The 20,561-nt window shown below is 38.8% G+C and overlaps 1 protein-coding gene across 3 annotated transcripts in view; it reads right to left on the minus strand.

Annotated features, from left to right (window-relative positions):
• Positions 1-867: 867 nt before the first annotated feature.
• Positions 868-20,561, minus strand: part of dennd4c (DENN domain containing 4C) — a 106,593-nt gene continuing 86,899 nt past the window's right edge. For all 3 annotated transcript variants that reach the window (XM_008103486.3, XM_008103485.3, XM_062971882.1), the window contains 10 exons: positions 17,706-17,886; positions 15,946-16,055; positions 15,574-15,749; positions 14,372-14,551; positions 13,433-13,628; positions 12,549-12,794; positions 11,636-11,753; positions 7,831-7,984; positions 6,745-6,809; positions 868-4,863 (listed from right to left, as the gene is read on the minus strand). In XM_008103486.3, the coding sequence (XP_008101693.2) occupies positions 4,727-4,863; positions 6,745-6,809; positions 7,831-7,984; positions 11,636-11,753; positions 12,549-12,794; positions 13,433-13,628; positions 14,372-14,551; positions 15,574-15,749; positions 15,946-16,055; positions 17,706-17,886 (1,563 nt within the window). In that variant the 3' untranslated portion in view covers positions 868-4,726. The remainder of the gene's footprint in view (positions 4,864-6,744; positions 6,810-7,830; positions 7,985-11,635; positions 11,754-12,548; positions 12,795-13,432; positions 13,629-14,371; positions 14,552-15,573; positions 15,750-15,945; positions 16,056-17,705; positions 17,887-20,561) is intronic.

The following is a 20,561-nucleotide window of genomic DNA, read 5'->3' on the forward strand; positions in this document are numbered from 1 at the left end:
GCTGTGAAACACCTGTTCTAACAGATTTGGGACAGCTGAATCACTTTTTTACCAGTGCTTTATTACATAAATATTTGTTTGAAAAGGGTGTTCTACACCGTTCACTCTCAGTTGTCGTTTAGCTGAGTGTGTTTTGGATTGCAACTCCACTCAATTCCATCTTGTGGCATGGCTGGTGGCATGAGGCACAAGCCAGCATGGGATCCAAGTGTGCTTGCCTGTTTTACTGTACAAAATGGAGCTGTGTTGTATGTTATGGAAATATACTGACTTTAGCAGTTTGACTTCCATAACTTCATGCTGGATTTTTATGGATTTGTTTGCTACAACACTCAAATTTTTCTTGCTGCAGTTGAAATAAGAATCCTTCAGTTGGAATTAAACCAGAATTATACCCCATGTGCCTCATACTACTATTATATTTTCTGTATACTGGTAATGTTTAAACAGCAGAGTCCAGATTACTTTGCTCTTTGAAAAAAGTCATGGCTGTTTCCTGTTACATAGTTGCTAATTTGGAGAAAGGCTTGTATGGCATTAGTGTTAGATCAACTTGTCAAGCCTTGCCTTGGGCCAGGTGTGAACTCCGTGAGTTTTTTAAAACCACTTTTGAGAGTTTTATGTCAATTTCTGGCACTCGGTATGCCCAGGATTTCCAGGATCAGAGCACTGATGTGTTACAGTTGTCCATTTCTTCCTTAGAGATTTTTCCAAAGCAGTTTTAGACCATTAACCATATCACCTTTATGTTGACATAACCTGAAATGTCCAATTGGTTAACTTGGTATAACTTGCAATTTCTTCAGCAAGGTTTTACATTTTGGAGATACAGCTGCAATTGTTAAAAAACAAGCACCACAAGAAAAGTGGACATATACACTTTAATTTTCAAGATAACATTTGCAAGTGGTTTCTAATCACCTAGGGTACCTATACAAAAGTCAACAGGAAATATGAATGCTCTTTTAAATCTTATCTACAAAATGATTAGATACAGGTTAAATCACAGTGAGCAAAATTGAGTTGATGCCACATTTGAACAAATCAATTAACTGAGTCCTGTACAATGTTTATTAGTAATAGAAAGTTTCCCGTCTTAAATCATTTTCTTTTATTCAGTCTTTCATCTCCCACCTGAAATAAACAGTTTAAGGTCCACAAAGGAATTCTTGTTGCTTTAAATTGTAAAAAGACAAAATCCCTTTCATATTTGCACTAATGATACATGATTCTATTTTCCAGTCTATCCTTTTCTAACAGAGTACAATGACTATAGCAGAACTGGATCAAAACTGCACAAACTTGGACAGCCCTCTTTCCACTGAGTATGCTTTGTTGACACAATGTGCTCCATGAGATAAGAGGAATGTTAAGGCTTTAAGATGTGCTAAGAAGTCTTCATTTCTGTGTTGGCACAGGTTGAACGCTTGCTAGTTACTGCACTGAAGAAATGTAAGAGCTCAGTGGCTAAGAATTCCAATGATCTTTAATTAATGAATAAGCCAAACCAAGTATAAGTATTTTTGACCCTCTTCATAAATAGTTAGATTAACACAGAAGTAAATTGAAAGACACGTTTGTTTTACGAGACCGGTTTAACAATCTGTCCCATAAATGCACACACTTGAAAAAATGAAATTGAAAAAATATCAAATAGCTGCACATCATAGTTATTCTCTTAATGTTTGTAAAATCAACTGGATGACAATGAAAAGCGATTTGATTATCCTTTATTTTTTTTAGTTTATGGTGCTGCTACTGTTTCTCAGATGATTTACAGTAAAATTGAAGTTACTGAGAAATAAACACTTTCAAAAAACTGTAAATGTAGGTGCAAACTAAAGCCCTTTAAATGAGGTATATTGCTAAAAAATACATCAACATTTATATGGTTCCATTAGTTTCCTGGTATTCAGTCACCCTGGGGCTTCTTAGAGTTTTGCTTTAAAGCTATTTTTTCCCAGGCAAACTTTAGAATTAATATCACAAAAGCGTAGCGCTGCTTACTTCCTAATAATTATGCCTAGGTTGTACGAATTTCACCAATATTTACATTCCTGAAGATTTTATGGTACTACAGTGGACCCTCCAGATCCATGATTCCACCGACTGCACATCATCACGTCCTACTCCTACATTGATAGTGGGGTGAACACATATGTGCTGAAGGAGACATGCATATATTATCACCATTTAATAATATGGGATGTGAACACCTGCCTTATTTTTTGTATCCACAGGGGGTCCAAGAACCAAACAACTGGATTGGGAGGGGCCACTGTAATTTTCTACCTATAATGAATCCTGCTTGAACATACATGTGGGATTTGCCTTTAGCTTTCATTTGACACTTACTCTCATGGGTTTAATGATAGTGGGTACTATATTTGTAAACTATAGCATGTGGTTACATAACTTGCATATGCGTGATTATGACATCTGACTTTTTATGTTCAAAACCGTAAAAGGCAACACACTATAGGAGCAAAACGTTTCCCTCATTGTCTGATGGGTAGCATAGCTGAATACCAGCACATACGCTTCCAGTAAGAAGGTCTTAAGATGAATCTGACATTTTCTATCCCTCAGGATGGGCTAAAAAGTAATTGAATATTACTTTCAGGTATCTTAAGGATGTAAAAAGTGATTAGAAAATAGTGGTTTGGTATTGGTGCAAAACACAGCTTTAAATCTACTAAGAGCTATGCTTATTATGCGGGTTTCTTCAGCTCTGCTCCAAAACATGCCAATCTCAATTTGGGAAACTTGGTTTTCCATGCTGTCACAGCAGTTCAGAAACTGCCTTTGATACAACATCAACTGTTCTGCATTCAAGCACAACCAATGTATCAACAGTTCAAAGGCAATGGTTTTAAGTTTCTGTAATTTGTTACTGAAGAATCAACCCCCCAACTACTTCCGCATGCTATCAATGGGGCAATTTGCTCCAGGTCAGTTATGATTTAGAAATACCTAAAGCGAAGTGGAAAACTGACTTCAGAAACAAAACAAGAAAAAGTTTAAACCTGGCATACTATTCTCATAAGAGAAATGGGAACATACAGAAATGTGTTTCGTGATAGTTTTTAAAAATGAATCATATGTGTGTCTTCATAATATTTTGGGGGAAAGGGGCATAAAAGATAAAAACCAATTCTACAGCACGTTTAAGACACTAGTGACCCCGCTTTTTTGAGAAAAGTACAGCAGGAACACAATGGAGGCATTGCCATTATACTACGCTTTTTGAAGGGCACATTAAAAGCATATTCTTGGCAAATATATTCTGAAATGTTGCTTAGCATAAACAAAAGATATATTTGAACCTAAAGTGCAAAACTGTTCTGACAAGTGCAAAATTCTCACTGCTTTATTGGATGACTACTATCATTAGAAAGTTCACAATCTTGCCCAGCTTTGCCCTGTATTTTTGTGCGAGTGCTACAGACATGTGAAAGATAAAAAACTATTACTATGGGCAGGATGCACTCACAACCACAATCAGTTTGTGCTTTAATCATTATCCACATAATTTCTCCACGTGGATTTGCTCCATAAAGCAATCCATGGACATCCCTGAGGGTGGTTGCACCCTCTGATCTGAACAGAAGCAGGATAACTACACACAAATGCCATCAGATGTTAAGCAACAAACATCCAAGGACTGTCAAATGTGAGGTGCAAATCCCCACAATCCCCCCTCCAAGACCAACTGGCAGTTAACCAGGGATATTAAAACTTCTAAGAACAGTTACAAATATTTTTTATCATTCTCAGTAAACACATCTTCAAGTGTGTGAGTATAAATACATTTATGATAAAAGAATTTAACTTGGACAGTGCAAAAATATATATTGTCCCACAGGTTAAAAAGATGAGCATGGATGAGGCATTAGTGCACCCGAAGCTTTGCCCCTAACCCATACCCACACACATACATATTTATATTTTCTTTTACATGAATCCTAAAAATGCATATGGTCAATATTTCATCCCCTTTTATGTACCCTAGATTCATTTGCTCTCCACTCTTACATAAAGGCAACTGCCTTAGAATCACTCAGGGTAGAAACCCATCATTGTTTGGGAGAAAATAATAATTGTATATACAGTTTAAAAATAATCTAAAGGTGTATAGTATAGTATAGGAATATAGAAAAGAGTAAATATCAAGCTGCATTTTAATTATGACTGATTTCAAGATACTGGGGGTCGATTAACCTGACAGTTCAATATTCTAACCCAAGGGGAAACAACTGCAATTCATAATTCAAACATACGGTATGTATGTACATATTTGTGGAGCAAATGAACACCTCTTTAAACAGGGGCTGTTCATTTTATAGAGAAATTCATTTTATGTCCTCTTGGGTGAGTGGGCAGATAAAATGAAAAATTCTAACATTTCAAGTCTTTAAAAGGAAGACAACAAATAAATGTCAGTCTCCACTATCATTCTTCTCTCCTAGACACTAGACAGGAAAGGATAGAATAGACAGAATATATATATAAAAATAGTCAATTCAAAAGCCAGGTATTTTTTGTACTAGCACATTTACTTTTAAGTCATGGGCTGGTATAACCATCTGAGAGTGCTATATTTACTCCTGAAATGGACTGTGCACAACCTCTTTATCTTGGGTCATGGAGCTTGGATCTATGTCTATACATTCTGTTTTATTTCATGCTTTGTTTTGCATCACACTCAATGGCATATCAGTGGAGTTTAAATGACCGGTGCTCCAAAGCATTTCCTGCACCACTCAACGCTGCTGCTGGGTGGAGCATCTATCTTCTGCATCTTTTCAAGCACTTCTGTTGGAAGGTCTTTATATGTAGACCTGTATTCATTATCAAAGGCCTCTGCAAAGAAGATCAGCACCATTTGAGTGGACACAGAAGCTGCAGCTGTTTTTCCAGTCCACCCTCCACCCTCCGCATGCAGGAACACAGATTCAAAGCACTCCCGACAGATGGCCATCCAGCCTCTGCTTAAAAACCTCTTGAGAAGGAGACTCCACCATGCTCCAAGGTAGCATATTCCATTGCAGAATAGCTCTTATAATCAGAAAGTTCTTTCTAGTGTTTAGGTGGAATCCCCCCATCTGCAATTTGAATTCATTGCTCCATGTTCTAGTCTACAGAGCAGCAGAAAACAAGTTTGGCCCCATCTCAATGTGATGTCATTTCAAATATATAACATGGATAGCATGTCCCCCCTCAGCCTCCTTTTCTCCAAGCTAAACATACTCAACTTCCTCAGCTATTCCTCATAGGGCTTGGCTTCCAAACTTTGATCATTTTGGTTGCCCTTCTCTGGACATGTTCTAGAATGGCGGTGTCTAGAACTAGTCAGTATTCCATATGAGGTCTGACCAAAGCAGAATAGTGGGACTAGCATTTCCCTCAATCTCGACATTATACTCCTACTGATGCAGCCTAGAATCGCATTGGTTTTTTTAGCTGCTGCCATCACACTGTTGCCTCATGTTCAGCTTGTGGTCTTGACACTCATAAATCTCTTTCACGTGGACTGTTTTCAAGCCAGGTGTTCCCCATCCTATGGCTGTGCATTTCATTTTTATTGCCAAAGTGGAGCATCTTACATTTCTCCCTGTTGAAATCTATTCTGTTAGTTTGGGCCCAGCTCTCTAATTTGTTAAGGTCATTTTGAATTCTGATCATGTCCTCTGTGGTACTAGCTACAATCCCTCCAAATTTGACATCATCTGCAAGTCTGATAAGCAACCTTTCCATTCTGTCATCCAAGTCATTGATCAAGATATTGAACAGAACTGGGCCCAGGACAGACCTCTGTGGTACCTCACTGGTCACTTCTCTCCAGGATGAGGAATAGCCTTTGGTGAGTATCCTTGGGGTTTGGCCAGTTACTAACTCCCAATCGTCCTAACAGTAGCACTGTCTATCCCACATTTCACTAGTCTCTTCGTGAAAATGTCATGAGGAACCTTGTCCAAGGCCTTACTGAACCTATATCCACAGCATTCTATTCATCTACCAAGCTTGTAACTCTATCAAAGAAAGAGATAAAGTTCATCTGGCAGGACTCGTTTTTGAGAAACCCAGCTTGACATTTTGTGTGTTAGGACCTTCTGAATATTTTCTTAAAATGGCTAGTTCAGTCCATGGTGGCATATTTATTACAGACCAAAAAGACAAAAAGTTAAGTCCTCTCTGAGCTCCTCAATATTTTCTTAAAATGGCTATTATGATGTCTTATCCATGGTGACATATTTATTACAGGTCAAAATGACGGAACATTAGGACCTCTTTGAGCTTCTTAATATTTTCTTAAAATGACTAGTAAGATGTTCTGTCTATTGTGACATATTTATTATGGGTCAAAAAGAAGAACAGATATAACATATTCAAGCCAAGCAGCCTGCATCTAGTTAGATTTTAAACATCTATTCCTCCATTCATATGAGGTTGTACAGGATGCTAAGAGAACTTCCGGTCTTGGACTTTCCCATGTGCTTCTGGGGTGGAGAAGATAAAACAGCAATTGTTGCCCATTTTTAAAAACATGAAATTCAGAGCTATTCTGAAACATCTTGATTGTAAGGGTGCCACCTATTGCATATCTATGCAGGATGTCAGCCCTACTACACTGAACCTAGTAACTTCTGGGAATCTATGTTGGACTTGTACCTCAATCAATCCTAGAACAGTAAGCATTTATTTCATAAGATATAGAAAAAATTACACCCAGTGATTTCTTACCAATGTCAATGTTCTCTCTCCCAAGGGACACCAAAGACAGGAAAAGGATTTCTCTGTAAAAACTCCTATTTGAAATAATAAAGTTAGATATTAGGGCAAAGTTCAGTTTTATAAAAATATACTTCAGCATTAAGGCAATTTCACATCTTATAACCAGCAGCTTTGGGCCTTTTTTTAGAAAGATAGAGTGGGATTAAAATTAATGTAACAGAACATTAAAATTAACAATAACAACAACAACAACAACAACAATAATAATAATAATAAACAACGATCTGGCTGCCAATAAGTTATACAACCTTACACTCAATGGATGTGAATTACAGTGTTCCCTCATTACTTTGCGGTTCGCTTATTGCGGATTCGCTGTTTTGCTGATTTTTTCATACGGCCCGATCTCCCTCGCAGGCACAAAAAGGCCCAGGCTGAGGCGCACATCTTGGCCCACGCTGTCCTCCTCAGCTGACTGCAGGCAGCGCCAGTAGGCCCTGTCTGAGCCTCATCGCTTCAGCGAACAAGATGGAATACAGTACAATACATTAAAAGAGGGAGAGAGGGAGGGAGGGAGGAATGGACGCTATATTAATTAAAATAAATATAGTGCCCCTACTTCGCGGACTTTCATTTATTACAGGAGGTCCTGGAACGTAACCCCCGCAATAAGTGAGGAACACTGTATATCTCTATTGGCAAGTCTCGCTGTTAAGAAGTTTCAGGTCTTTCTGAAATACAATTTACAGTGTAGCTTGAATACAGACCAACGGGAACTGTGCTGTCAAGCAAAACTCCTCAGGTGATTTATGAGTAACAAAGAAGAGTTGTCTAAGGGCTCCAAGTTGTGGAGTTTCCTTGCGTTTGCACTGCTTTTTAGTAACTGCACTTGCTATAGTCAAAGAGCAAATTGCCCATTTCTAAAGCTAACACCTTCAGATGAAAATAATCAGTACACATAAAACAAGCTTCCTAAATAAACATCTATGTGCTTCTAAATTCAGCAAAAGGTCTTCTCCAGATAGAGGAATGCTCCTACGCACACAGATTTACAAAGTCTCATATTCAGAGCCATTAGCTGGATCTACCATTTACCTTTGTCGTTTTTCATCCTGTTTAAATTTCTGCACAAGGAGGTTTATTGGTTTGATGACATCATTGTGTTGGATACTCAGTTTGATATTATCAACTAAAGTGCTGATTGCTTGCTGCTCTTCTGAATTCACGGAGGGTTTCTTCTCGGTAGGATCTACACCAAAACAAACAAACAAACAATTGAAAACATCAAATGAAATGTGAATTGCTGAATCGACCTGCCGGGTAAGGAGGATAACAAGAAGAGGAGAAACAGAAGTGAGGGAAAGGAGGAGAGATCAAGAAGGGGTGAGATAAGAGATAAAAAGAGCAACAAAGGAGAAAAATCATGGAAGGAGGAAACAGAAACAGCATGGAAAGAAGAGGAAAGAAGAAGAAAGGAGTGCAAACTTGGCAGGAAGGAAGGAATGAAAAGAATTAACACTATATTGCCATACTTCTAGGATTATTTTGAGGTACTGAATTGAGATAATGTATGATGGCCAATTTTTTTTTATGTATTTTGCTGAATGCAACATTACAATTAGGCCATTTTAAAAAATGACAATTGCGTCTAAATATGTGTTCTTGCCATAGTAAACAAGTGATGATATGCACAATGTGATTCATATTCCTTTATTCAGTCCAGCAGAGGCTGAAGCACTTAGTTGGGTTCAATTATATGAAGTAAGATCAGAAAAAAATGTTTCCTAATGTTTTACACTTGTCAGTTGAAGATGTGAATTCTGTGACAATTCAATGTCTTACAAGCATTAAGTCCTATATTTTACTTCCATAAATATTAATGGTAAATCTTTTCAACTATCAAATAGAGGGGGGGAAACTAACAACTCTTCTAATCTGAATGTTTAAAGATAAAAAATATATATCACTAACAATATTGTTTTTCAATACATAGTGGGGGAAAAAGTATTTAGTCAGATACCAATTGTAGAAGTTCTCCCACTTAAAAAGATGAGAGAGGCCTGTAATTGACATCATAGGTAAACCTCAACTATGAGAGACAACATGAGAAAACACATCCAGAAAATCACACTGACTGATTTTTCATGAATTTATTTGCGAATTATGGTGGAAAATAAGTATTTAGTCCATAACAGAAGTTCATCTCAATAGGGTTGTTGTATGTCTTTCGGGCTGTGTGGCCATGTTCGAGAAGTATTCTCTCCTGACGTTTCGCCCACATCTATGGCAGGCAACCTCTGAGGATGCCTGCCATAGATGTGGGCGAAACGTCAGGAGAGAATACTTCTGGAACATGGCCACACAGCCCGAAAGACATACAACAACCCTGTGATCCCGACCATGAAAGCCTTCGACAACACTTCATCTCAATACTTTGTTATATATCCTTTATTGGCAATGACAGAGGTCAAATGATTAAGTCCTCACAAGGTTGGCACACACTGTTGCTGGTATGTTGGCCAATTCCTCCATGCAAATCTATCTCCTCAAGAGCAGTGATGTTTTGGGCTGTCGCAGGGCAACACGGACTTTCAACTCCCTCCAAAGGTTTTCTATAGGGTTGAGATCTGGAGACTGGCTAGGCCAGTGGTTCTCAAACATATTTGGCCTGCCGCCCCCTTTCCAGAAAAAATATGACTCAGCGCCCCCTGGAAGGGGGCGTGGCTTAGAGGGGTGGGCGTGGCTCCTGCTCAAGAGGGCGGGGCTGAGCCTCTCCCCTAGTCCAAGATGCAGGGCTGCGAGGGGAGGTGGGCGAGGCCTGGGATGGGCAGAGTTACGAGCTCTGAGGCAGGGTTGAGCTTCTATCCCTGTCCTGCGGGGCCTGCCAGGGCACAGGAGGCAAGGCTAGAGGAGAGGGAAGGGCCTCTTCCCAAGTGCCTGACGGGGCTGAACCTCTATACCCAGTCCCCGTGTTCTAACAAGCGCCTCAGAGGAGGTATACAGAGGCTCAGCCCTGTCTCGCGCTCTTGGGAAGAGGCCCCGCCCCCACCCCTAGCCCCGCCCTTTAGTCCTAAAATGCATCTCAGGAGAGGTAAAGAGGCTCAGCCCTGTCTCGGGCTCTTGGGAAGAAGCCATGCCTACTCCTCTAGCTCCGCCCCCTGTGTGTCCTAACAGGCGCCTCAGGTGCTCAGCCCTGTCTCCGGCACTTGAAAAGAGGCCCCGCCCCTCCTCTCACCCCGCCCCGTGTCCTAATAGGTGCCATCACCGCCCCCCTGGATCGCTCCAACGCCCACCAGGGGGCAGTAGCGCCCACTTTGGGAATCACTGGGCTAGGCCACTCCAGGACCTTGAAATGCTTCTTATGAAGCCACTCTTTCATTGCCCTGGCGGGGTGCTTGGGATCATTGCCATGCTGAAAGACCCAGCCACGTTTCATCTTCAGTGCCCTTACTAATAGAAGGTTTCCACTTAAAATCTCTCGATACATGGCCCCATTCATTCTTTCATGTATATGGATCAGTCGCCCTGGTTCCTTTGCAGAGAAACAGCCCCAAAGCATGCTTCACAGTAGGTATGGTGTTCTTTGGATACAACTCAGCATTCTTTCTCCTCCAAACACAACATTAAGTTGTGTTTCTGCCAAACAGTTCTACTTTGGTTTCATCTGACCATATGACATTCTCCCAATACTTTTCTGGATCATCCAAATGCTCTCTAGCAAACTTCAGTCGGGCCCGGACATGTCCTGGCTTAAGCAGGGGGACACGTCTGCCACTGCAGGATCTGAGTCCCTGGTGGCATAGTGTGTTATTGATGGTAGCCTTTGTTACATTGGTCCCAGCTCTCTGCAGGTCATTCACTAGGTTCCCCCGTGTGGTTCTGGGATTTTTGCTCACTGTACTTGTGATCATTTTGACCCCTGATGCTGCTGCTCAGTCGCATAGTCGTATCTGACTCTTCGTGACCTCATGGTCACGCCAGAGCTTCCTGTCGACCGTCACCACCCCCAGTTCCTTCAAGGTCAAGCCAGTCACTTCAAGGATACTGTCCATCCATCTCGCCCTTGGTCAGCCTCTCTTCCTTTTTCCTTCCATTTCCCCCAGCATTGTTATCTTTTCCACGGGGTGAGATCTTGCATGGAGCCCCAGATCGAGGGAGATTATTAGCGGTCTTTTATCTCTTCCATTTTCTAATTATTGCTCCCACAGTTGATTTCTTCACAGCAAGCTGCTTACCTATCACAGATTCAGTCTTCCCAATCTGGTGCAGGGTTACCATTTTGTTTCTGGTGTCCTTGGACAGCTCTTTGGTCTTCACCATAGTGGAGTTTGGAGCATGACTGCTTGAGGTTGTGGACAGGTGTCTTTTATACTGATAACAAGTTCAAATAGGTGCCATTACTACAGGTAATGAGTGGAGGACAGAGGAGCCTCTTGAAGTAGTTACAGATCTGTGAGACCCAGAAATCTTGCTTATTTGTAGATGACCAAATACTTATTTTCCACTATAATTTGCAAATAAATTCATGAAATGTGATTTTCTGGATGTGTTTTCTCATGTTGTCTCTCATAGTTGAGGTCTACCTATGATGTCAATTATAGGCCTCTCTCATCTTTTAAAGTGGAAGAACATATACAATTGGTATCTACTAAATACTTTTTTCCACCACTGTATTATGCATCTAACGAGAACCTTTCCTGGAAGACTAAAAATGAGGCAACAAATCCAAGTTGCCAAGTGCCTGACTAAAGGCACTTTTGGCCTACAGCAACTGAATAAACAATATACTGGCAACAGGTGGTCATTTGGGAAAATATGCATTCCAGGCAGAATTTTTCAAAAAAAAGCAAACACATTCAATAGTTTCTAGACTCAATTTTAAAAAGTCCACTTTACTCACTGAGATTCCTCCAGGAGATGTACAGAGGCTCCCCAGGATCTTGATGAAGATTGATGTTGTCCCAGAGTAGCTGGATATACACTAACTTGCTATCCTGAGACAGGTTTGACAGAGGAAGCTAAGAATGAAGGAAACATACTTGCTTATCATTTCCCCACAGACAGAGATCTCTGCCAAAAGTTCTACAACACCAAGTACACCATGCTAATCTTGCTCCGTAGACTGATTGAATTATCTAATAAACAGGGAGTGGCCCATTAAAACAGCCTGTGTCTTCTGATTTAAATCAAGCACAATTCAAACACAGCAAAGGATTTGCATCATATCCGCAACACATGCAAAAGCTTGTTTATAAGGCATAACAGAAAAAGCATTTACTTAGTAATATTTACATGGAGGATAGGATCCTCACAGCAGCAAGGGACATCTCATGTGATTACATCTACAAGCTGACTTGCATTTTTGAAGCCAATTCCCAAGCAACTTATTTAAAAAATGTCATCTTCTAAAACGATTTAAAGGCTTACAGCTATAACACAAAAATAAACAGTTTTAAATTTGTTATTTTACTGGAATAACTAGCAGTGTTTAGCTTGTTTTCAGTGAACTCATGGGGTGTGTCCCTAGCTTGGATTCCTAATTATTTTTCCATCAACAAGCTGAAGGAAAAATAATTAACTTTCAAATGGTTATCACTAACAGCAACATCCACTAGAATTAACCCTATCAACTTATTTTGAACAGACTTTAAGTAGCGAGAATTATTCCAGTCAATGTTGTCAGTATTTGTTTCTAGCCTTAGAATGAATAAAAGAAGATACTGGTGCAAAATCAGCCAATGTATTACCTTGTTCTCCCCTTTAAAATAAAATAAAAAATTGCAAAATATATCAAACGCTGTTCCAGGACTTACTTGTACACCCTCATTACAGTGTTCTGATGTGAGAATGAGTCCTGGCAAGTTACTGGGGAGGTCCAAACGTCTGAAGTACCACACTAGATTCCAGAAAATAATAGGGTGCTGATTGATGAATGTTGAGGTATGGATCACTTGTTCGCCCTCATTCTCCAACAAGGATTCTAACTCTTTCCGAAGGACCAATGGGCTCAAATAGGGTACAGACAGGGGCAAAGGGTTTGTCCTTTTTGGTATGGGATCCTGAAAAATAAGTGATGGTTAATTTTCAGGCAGCCATGGGTCAGTTTATGTAGCTTCTGTCAGAAAGAAAAGCTGCCAGAGGTTCTCATGGTTTCTTATTATGGGAATCGTGTTGATACAAATATGCAAATTTACTCCCAAATAACATTGTGTAACATGATTTTTGTTTCTGGGTTATAAATGTCATTTCCTAATTGGTTCTATCATAAAAACATGGAAAAAATTATTAAACTGCAAAAACTTTGTTTTTGTGGGACATCCTGCAGCACATTTTGCTATAGTTTTTCAACCAATTCAACATAGTTTGTGGCAGTCACAAAAACAAAATTTCTATAGTACAATTAAACAGGAAAATAACACTTTCAAACCAGGAATATTTTTTCAAGTTTTATTACATAGTGTAATACTTTGATATTTTTCTATCATTTCCTGTATCATGTATTTGCTACAAGGAACCTCCAATAGCAGGGTTGGAAACTAATACAACTGAGATGAAACATATTGAGGGAGAAAAATAAATTATTTACATACACTTTTATTTCTTATACATAACAAGAAAGAGGGGCTCAAAATGCTCTGTAACACATATATGAACTCTACTATCAACAGTAAACTAGTTTAATGAGCAAAGAACTTACCACAGCCTCTTGCAAGCTGTTTGGGAGGCTGACTGTTGAAATGCCATGAAATGGCCTCTGAAGGAGATCAATATTTTGCAAAGGGCCACCAACACTGTGGCTCCGAGTCAGAGAAGTCCCTCGTTTTGATGTGTTGCTTGTAACCGACGGCCCCAAGCCCTTTAGGTCTCTATCTTCTTTTTCCTTTATACTAGTGCTTAAAACACAATAAAAATAGTCATTTACCCTGAGCATAAAAAGACCTGCAACAAAATGTTGTGGTGTGCTCCTGTTTTTTCTTCCAGGCCACCATGTTGGTTCTCCTAACATTTCATTATTTTTGCCTCTCTCTTCTGGGCCTCTTCCCACAGACAGACAAATCCTTCTTTGGCCCACTAATAAGCTCGGTCTTCATTAGTCAAGGGGTTTTTTTGGGAAAGAGAGAAACATTTAGGTACTTTCCACCTAAAGATTTTTGTACCTCTGAATTCTACAGGAATTTCCCAAGTAGACCAATAATTTCCTTATTTCTTAGTAGTTCCACTTTGGTCACAATCTTATCAACATTTCCTTGGAGAGATTTTAATCAGTACTTTCAAAGCACAAAGTGCTTTGAAATCTATCTGGTCACAATAATTCTTTTATTTCAATATCCATTATTCAGGAAATGTCACAAAAAACTACCTCAACCTATTCTAATTTCTCTTGCACCTAATAGGTAAATGTGGGGTTCTTCTGCTTATGATGAGGACACAAAATATGGTTACTTTAAAAATCCATGGTTACAGCAAGGGTGTCAAACTATTTACATGGGTCTTACGTTTGCCTTCAAAGAGAAGTTGAATCCATGGATGGAGAATCCGTGGATACAGAGGGCCAACTATTTTGTTTTTTACATAGCAGTCAGTGACATTGATCTCAATGAACGTTTTCTAATGCTCGCCCCTCTCCCTGTTGTACCTCTGCACTGCTGTGGCGCTGTTTTCTTCTGTGATGGTCTGTTTGGCATTGGAGGTTTCTGAAAAACTTATCAAGTCTGCATCAGGGCTAGAAACAGGCTTCTGCTCCAAGGAATCAGTGGTTAATGGAATGTTACTGCTGTGTAAACTGTCACCAGAGGTACTTGGTTTCAAAAGCATGCTAGGTAAGAGACAGGAATAAAAACAAAACAAAAAGGAAATGTTGAACTGCACAATACTGTCCTTTGCAACTTTGAACTCTTTCACCAAATTCACAGAGAACTTCAGAAATGAATGCATTGAACTCTAGGATTCAAAAGGCATCTCAGCCAATATGATTTACACTCCAACTGACAGAAAAGATGTTCAGGTAAAAACTGACTTTAAAATAAAGCTGCTTACTTACCTTTATCATGAAAATAAAAACTATATTTAGAAAGCAATCAAAGGACAATTTAATTGTCATTCAAAGGTCTCATTCTTTCTTCTAGTTACCATCAAATTCAATTTGCCATCAGGTCTTTAGACCAGGGATCCCCAAATCTTTTAAACAGGGGGACAGTTCACGATCCTTCGAACTGTTGAAGGGCCGGACTATAGTTGACCACCGAGCAATAATAATAATAATAATAATAATAATAATAATAATAATAATAATAATGATAATGATGATGATGATGATGATGATGAGGGTTGGAAGAGATCCTTTGGGCCATTGAGTCCAATCCCCTTCTGCCTTTGTGCATCAAAGCACAAGCAAAGCACCCCTGACAGATGGCCACCCAGTCTCAATGTTAATAATAATAATAATAATAATAATAATAATAATAATAATAATAAAGAGGGTTGGAAGAGACCCCTTGGGCCATTTAGTCCAATCCCCTTCTGCCTTTGTGCACCAAAAGCACAAGCAAAGCACCCCTGACAGATGGCCACCCAGTCTCAATGTTAATAATAATAGTAATAATAATAATAATAATAATAATAATAATAATAATAATAATAATAATAATAAGGGTTGTAAGAGAAGAAGACCCCTTGGGTCATTTAGCCCAACCCCCTTCTGCCCTTAGGCCATGGGGGCCGGATAAATGGCTTCGATGGGCCGTATCCGGCCCCCGGGCCTTAGTTTGGGGACTCCTGCTTTAGACTGTCTAATAAGCATGTGAGAATAAAGGTGCATCATATGGGAAATATACCAACCTTGCAAGACCACGCAAGTCTTTAAACTCCACATTAAGAAGAGGTAAGAAAGTCTTTTTGCAAAATGGGCATGTAGTATTCAGATTGGAGTCATTTGCAGTCCATCCTGCCATTATTTCTTCATCATAAACCAGTGCTCCACAGGCTCGGCACTGGGAACAACTTGACATTAAAACCTGTCCAAATAAAAAACAAATGGAAAAAATAAATGTATGCACCCACTTTAAATATCCATACCTTGCAAAATGTTTTCGAGAGAAACCTTTAAAAGCATCCTAAAACCTTGACTTTTTTAACCCTCTATTTTCTGTAATTTTCTGCTAAATACATTTAAATAAATCTCATTTTCAGAAAATGGTCACCCTATTTTACCTCCATTGCACAGTTCTGGAAGATGCTGGACAAACTTGTATTATGTGAAGAGCCATGATCAGACTTATCAGAATCTGGAGCCTTCATACTTCTCGGGAATGGGACTTCCCCTGCATAAAGAGAAATACATTTTTTTGTTTCATTTTATTTTTACCTTACTTTTCTCTAAATACAGAGACTACTATGAGGCTAAGATGATTAAAATGCTAAAACATTGAAACAACTAAAGTTGGCATCCTTGTGAAAGCCTCATAATCCTTTTATTGGGGAAACTATGAATACATTACTGCTAATCACAGCTGCATCTTCAGATGTTCTTACAACTGCTGACTCAGGAAACAATTTTTTTTCCATTTAATGTCATGTTATGAAAGAGAGGCAGCATATGGTGTAGTGGTTTGAGTACTGGGCTATAACTCTGGAAACCAGGATTGAAATCTCCACTTGGCCATAAAATCCTCTGGGAGACCTTGGGCAAATCACACTCAGTGGAAGGCAATGACAAAACTTTTCTGAATCAACCTTGCCAAAAGAACCTTGTGATAGGTTCACCTTAGGGTTGCCATAACTGTACACAACTTGAAGGCACAGAATAACAATATTTGCATAAATGCTTTTCATATGCAGATGTTGCTGTGAGGCAGATTTTTGAGCCTTGGGACATGGGTATTCCTATAACACTATGTAAAAAAATTGGAAAAAAGGTGTTCCTGGTTTTAAAGTGTTATTTCCTGTTTAATTGTATGGTACTTATTTTGAAAGTAATTGCTATACTCCAGAAATTTCATTTTTGTGGCTGCCACAAACTATGTTGAATTGGTTGAGACTCGAGATATTCACTGAAAATCTATAACAAAATGTGCTGCAGGATGTCCCACAAAAACAAAGTTTTTGCAGTTTAATAAACCTTTTCCATGTTTTTATGATAGAACCCTTCAGGAAATGGCATTTATAATCCAGGAACAAAACCGTGTTACATAGTGTAATGATTAATTTATTCCATCAGTGCTTATTACGGTAATTTACACAGGCTGCTTACTCAAATGTCAGAAGAAAGCAGACCCAATATAACATGAATATTGGACTTTATACCTCTGGCCAACACACATTTTGGTGCCTCAAAGGTAAGGCCTATTTCTGGATATATTTGACCTGCTGATTCCAAAAAATGAAACCAGCCCTCTCAGCTCTAGTTTGTGAGATACAGAACATATGCCATCTACCACATTTCTTGTCCATTAAAAATAAGGATATTTTAATGTAGTGTTTAAATTAGTATCTTTTAAACATGAAGGAAACATGTTAAACCTTCAAAGAGAATAGATTTATGATACAAACTATTCACTGTAAATTCACCAATATCTAAGAAACTAGAGCTGATGAGGTCTAAACAATGCCATTTTCTGAATCAGTACCCCAAGTAACCCAGGAACAGGCCTAAAAACCAAGACACCAAGATTTTTTTTTGTTGGGCTGTGTAATTAGCACATGTCAGCAGAATTTATATCATTCACAATTTTCACATAACTGAGTGTTTGGATAAGCAAGTGTGATGCACTAAGGACCCTTGTGGATCTGTTTGCTTCCTCCACAGGGCTGAATCAAAAGCAGACTTCACGTTCATTTCTCTATGGCATTGCCTATCTCCTGAATGGAAAACACTTGACCAAAAGACCCCGTAATGATCAGCATGCATTTCCCAGGCAATTTTCAATACCTTTTATTTCAAATACTCAACCATTTCTCCCCCTACCTCATACCTGTTTGATAGTGTGGCTTTCCTGTGTCTCCACTGCTACTGCTGCTTCCCAGACTAGTGGTACTTTGGGCAAGTTCACTGGCTGCAAGCCCTGTGATTCCTGCTTTGGGTGATTGGCAGACACCTAAAATCTGGTCTTCAAACCCAGCAGGAAAGGTAAAATCAGGTGGATTGTTTTCTTCCTTCAGTTAGAAAAAAGAAAGGGAAAACTAATTTGGCATCTCTTAGTAACTCCAAGTCATGTTGTTTCCTTGACATTTAGTTTCTGCTATAAAAAGCAGTGCAGCTGAGAGATCTGGAGCAGGTTTCCAAACCCATCTTAAGTGTGAAATTGAGCCCTTGCCCTGGAGGGGTGTGGAAATATTTTTATTTATATATTTGATTGTTAACACTAACAATTTAGGGGCCGGGCTGTGGCGCAGCTGGCTAGTAACCAGCTGCTATAAATCACTACTGACCGAGAGGTCATGAGTTCGAAGCCCGGGTCGGGTTAAGCCTCCGACCATAAAAAAAAAAAAAAAATAGCCCCGGCTTGCTGTTGACCTAGCAGCCCCGAAAGACAGTTGCATCTGTCAAGTAGGGAAAATTTAGGTACGCTTTATGCGGGAGGCTAATTTAACTAATCTACAACACCATAAAAACTGCTCACGAGGAAAAGAAGAGGAAGAACAGCCACCAATGGACGGTGAAGCAACAGCTCCCCCTGTGGCCGGAAATCGTGAAGCTGGAAAGATGTTAAAAATGCCTCTGTGTCTGTCTAAAACTGAATGTTGTTTGTCTGTTGGCATTGAATGTTTGCCATATATGTGTTCATTGTAATCCACCCTGAGTCCCCTTCGGGGTGAGAAGGGCGGAATATAAATACTGTAAATAAATAAATAATAAATAAATTTAATTTACTATCAAAGTAATGTACAAAACAAAGAAAAAGGAAAGGAACTGAGAGAAATAAGGGAGAATAAAGAGTAGACATATAACTAAAACACATTAGGGCACTGACAACCCAATCCTGAGTTTAATGAAAAAAGAAGGAAAAAGGAAAAAAAAAATAGTATTCTAGTAATTATTAATGTTCTGCTAGTTTATCAGGCAGAATTTCTAGAAGGGATTTGGAAAGATACATGATACATCAAATAAAATTTATGACCAGGAACTAGAAATCTACTTTAGGCATCTTTTTAGGTTTACAATCTTTGGATAGCTGGTCCTTGATACAAAACAAAGTACTTTTTGAATTTCCTTTCTCCAATTTTTTTTTAAAAAGTTTACCATGGACATTTAGGAGCAATGATGATGATGATGATGCCACACAGATTATTATTCTGCTAGAACATTTACTCCATGGATGTAGTGGAAAAAAAACCCCCAAAGTCTGGGTTTTTTAATGGGTGTGTGTGAGAGAGAGATATTTTTAAACTGTGGATAGTTCAGTCTGTGGACATGGAAGACCGACTGTACTAAATTGGTTTTTCATGTTAAACATAAGCCAGTCTTCCCTAAATTGGCATATTGGAAGTACTGTAGATTAACATCTAGAGACAACAGGTTAGGAAGACAAATATTGAAATTATTCCTCATTTAATATTGCAGAATTTGTGAGCAGAGTCGGAAAGTGTTTCCAATGGAAAATGAAAAATAAAACATGGAACACTGTCCAGCATATTTACAGAAATTTCATTTTAAAGGAAATATTCCAGAGGAAACAAAAGGATAAGTCATACACATCCATCAGATGAGAAACAGCCAGAGAGAGAGAGAGAGATTTGTCCCTCCACAAGAAAATATGTTCAGTTTCAACTGAAATCAGCCCCATAATCACAAAGACACAGGACATCAGAATTATCCATCAACCAGGATACACAAAAGGCAACCAGAAGGATGCAGTTGCTATCTCCAAACGGGGAGTTCACCTGGCCCAAGTAATCAGCAACATAAAAAACAGCTGCAGGGAGCTCCTTTTCTCTTTGTCCGAAAGAACACCTTACACAAATTATAAGTAAGTTCTAACACTGAAGTTTATTCTCCCTCTTTCAACTTTCCAATATTGCTTCTTTTTCTGAAATGCATTTTCTCCTTCCAAGGACTGCCTTATTATTTATATTTGTAAGTAGTTCAACCTAGATTTAACTCACAAGCAGGAAAGGATGCTTTCAATAAATAATAAATAAGGCGAAAGATTTATACGATCTGAAGAGAAACCATGCGGGAATATATGCTAATGGACAAACTTACCAACAATAGGAAGAACAAAAGTAATGAGGACTTTTTAGAAACATGGAAGCTGGCCATAGCATATCTGAATAAGGAGTCAGTAACATAGAGGAGTTCCATTAGGAATTTAGGGTTACTATTAACAAGGATATATAAATTGGCTTAAAGGCTTCATAGTGCTTCAGGGTTGGAAGTCATGGTGAAGGGTGCACGGGTGTGGGGAAGGGGTTTTATTTTATGTGGGATAGGGGTTTTGGGTGCGTGCAGGGTTTGTTGTGTGTAATACGTTGTATGTTTTTGTTTTGTTTGAATATTAGGGTAAACTCTTATATTTAATTTCTAAAAAAAAAAAAAAATGAATAGAAACCTGGATTGAGAGTGGTGGATGACATGTGGAAAGAGCAGTTCTATATGTTTTGAGTAACAGATAATAATATGTACTGTGTTAGAATTGGCAGACTGGTTGACTAATGTAGATATGCATGTACATTTCAAAATGATTGTTATCTGACTATATTTGCGATAATTTGCTGTTTTGTTATGTAACGTTTCATTAATAAACAAAATAAATAAATAAATAAATAAATAAATAATAAATAAGTAGTTTGATACTGGATAAAGTACAAGGAGTAGTATGATGCAATGC

The sequence above is a fragment of the Anolis carolinensis genome, chromosome 2 (genome assembly GCF_035594765.1).
Source record: "Anolis carolinensis isolate JA03-04 chromosome 2, rAnoCar3.1.pri, whole genome shotgun sequence".
Lineage (NCBI taxonomy): Eukaryota > Metazoa > Chordata > Lepidosauria > Squamata > Dactyloidae > Anolis > Anolis carolinensis.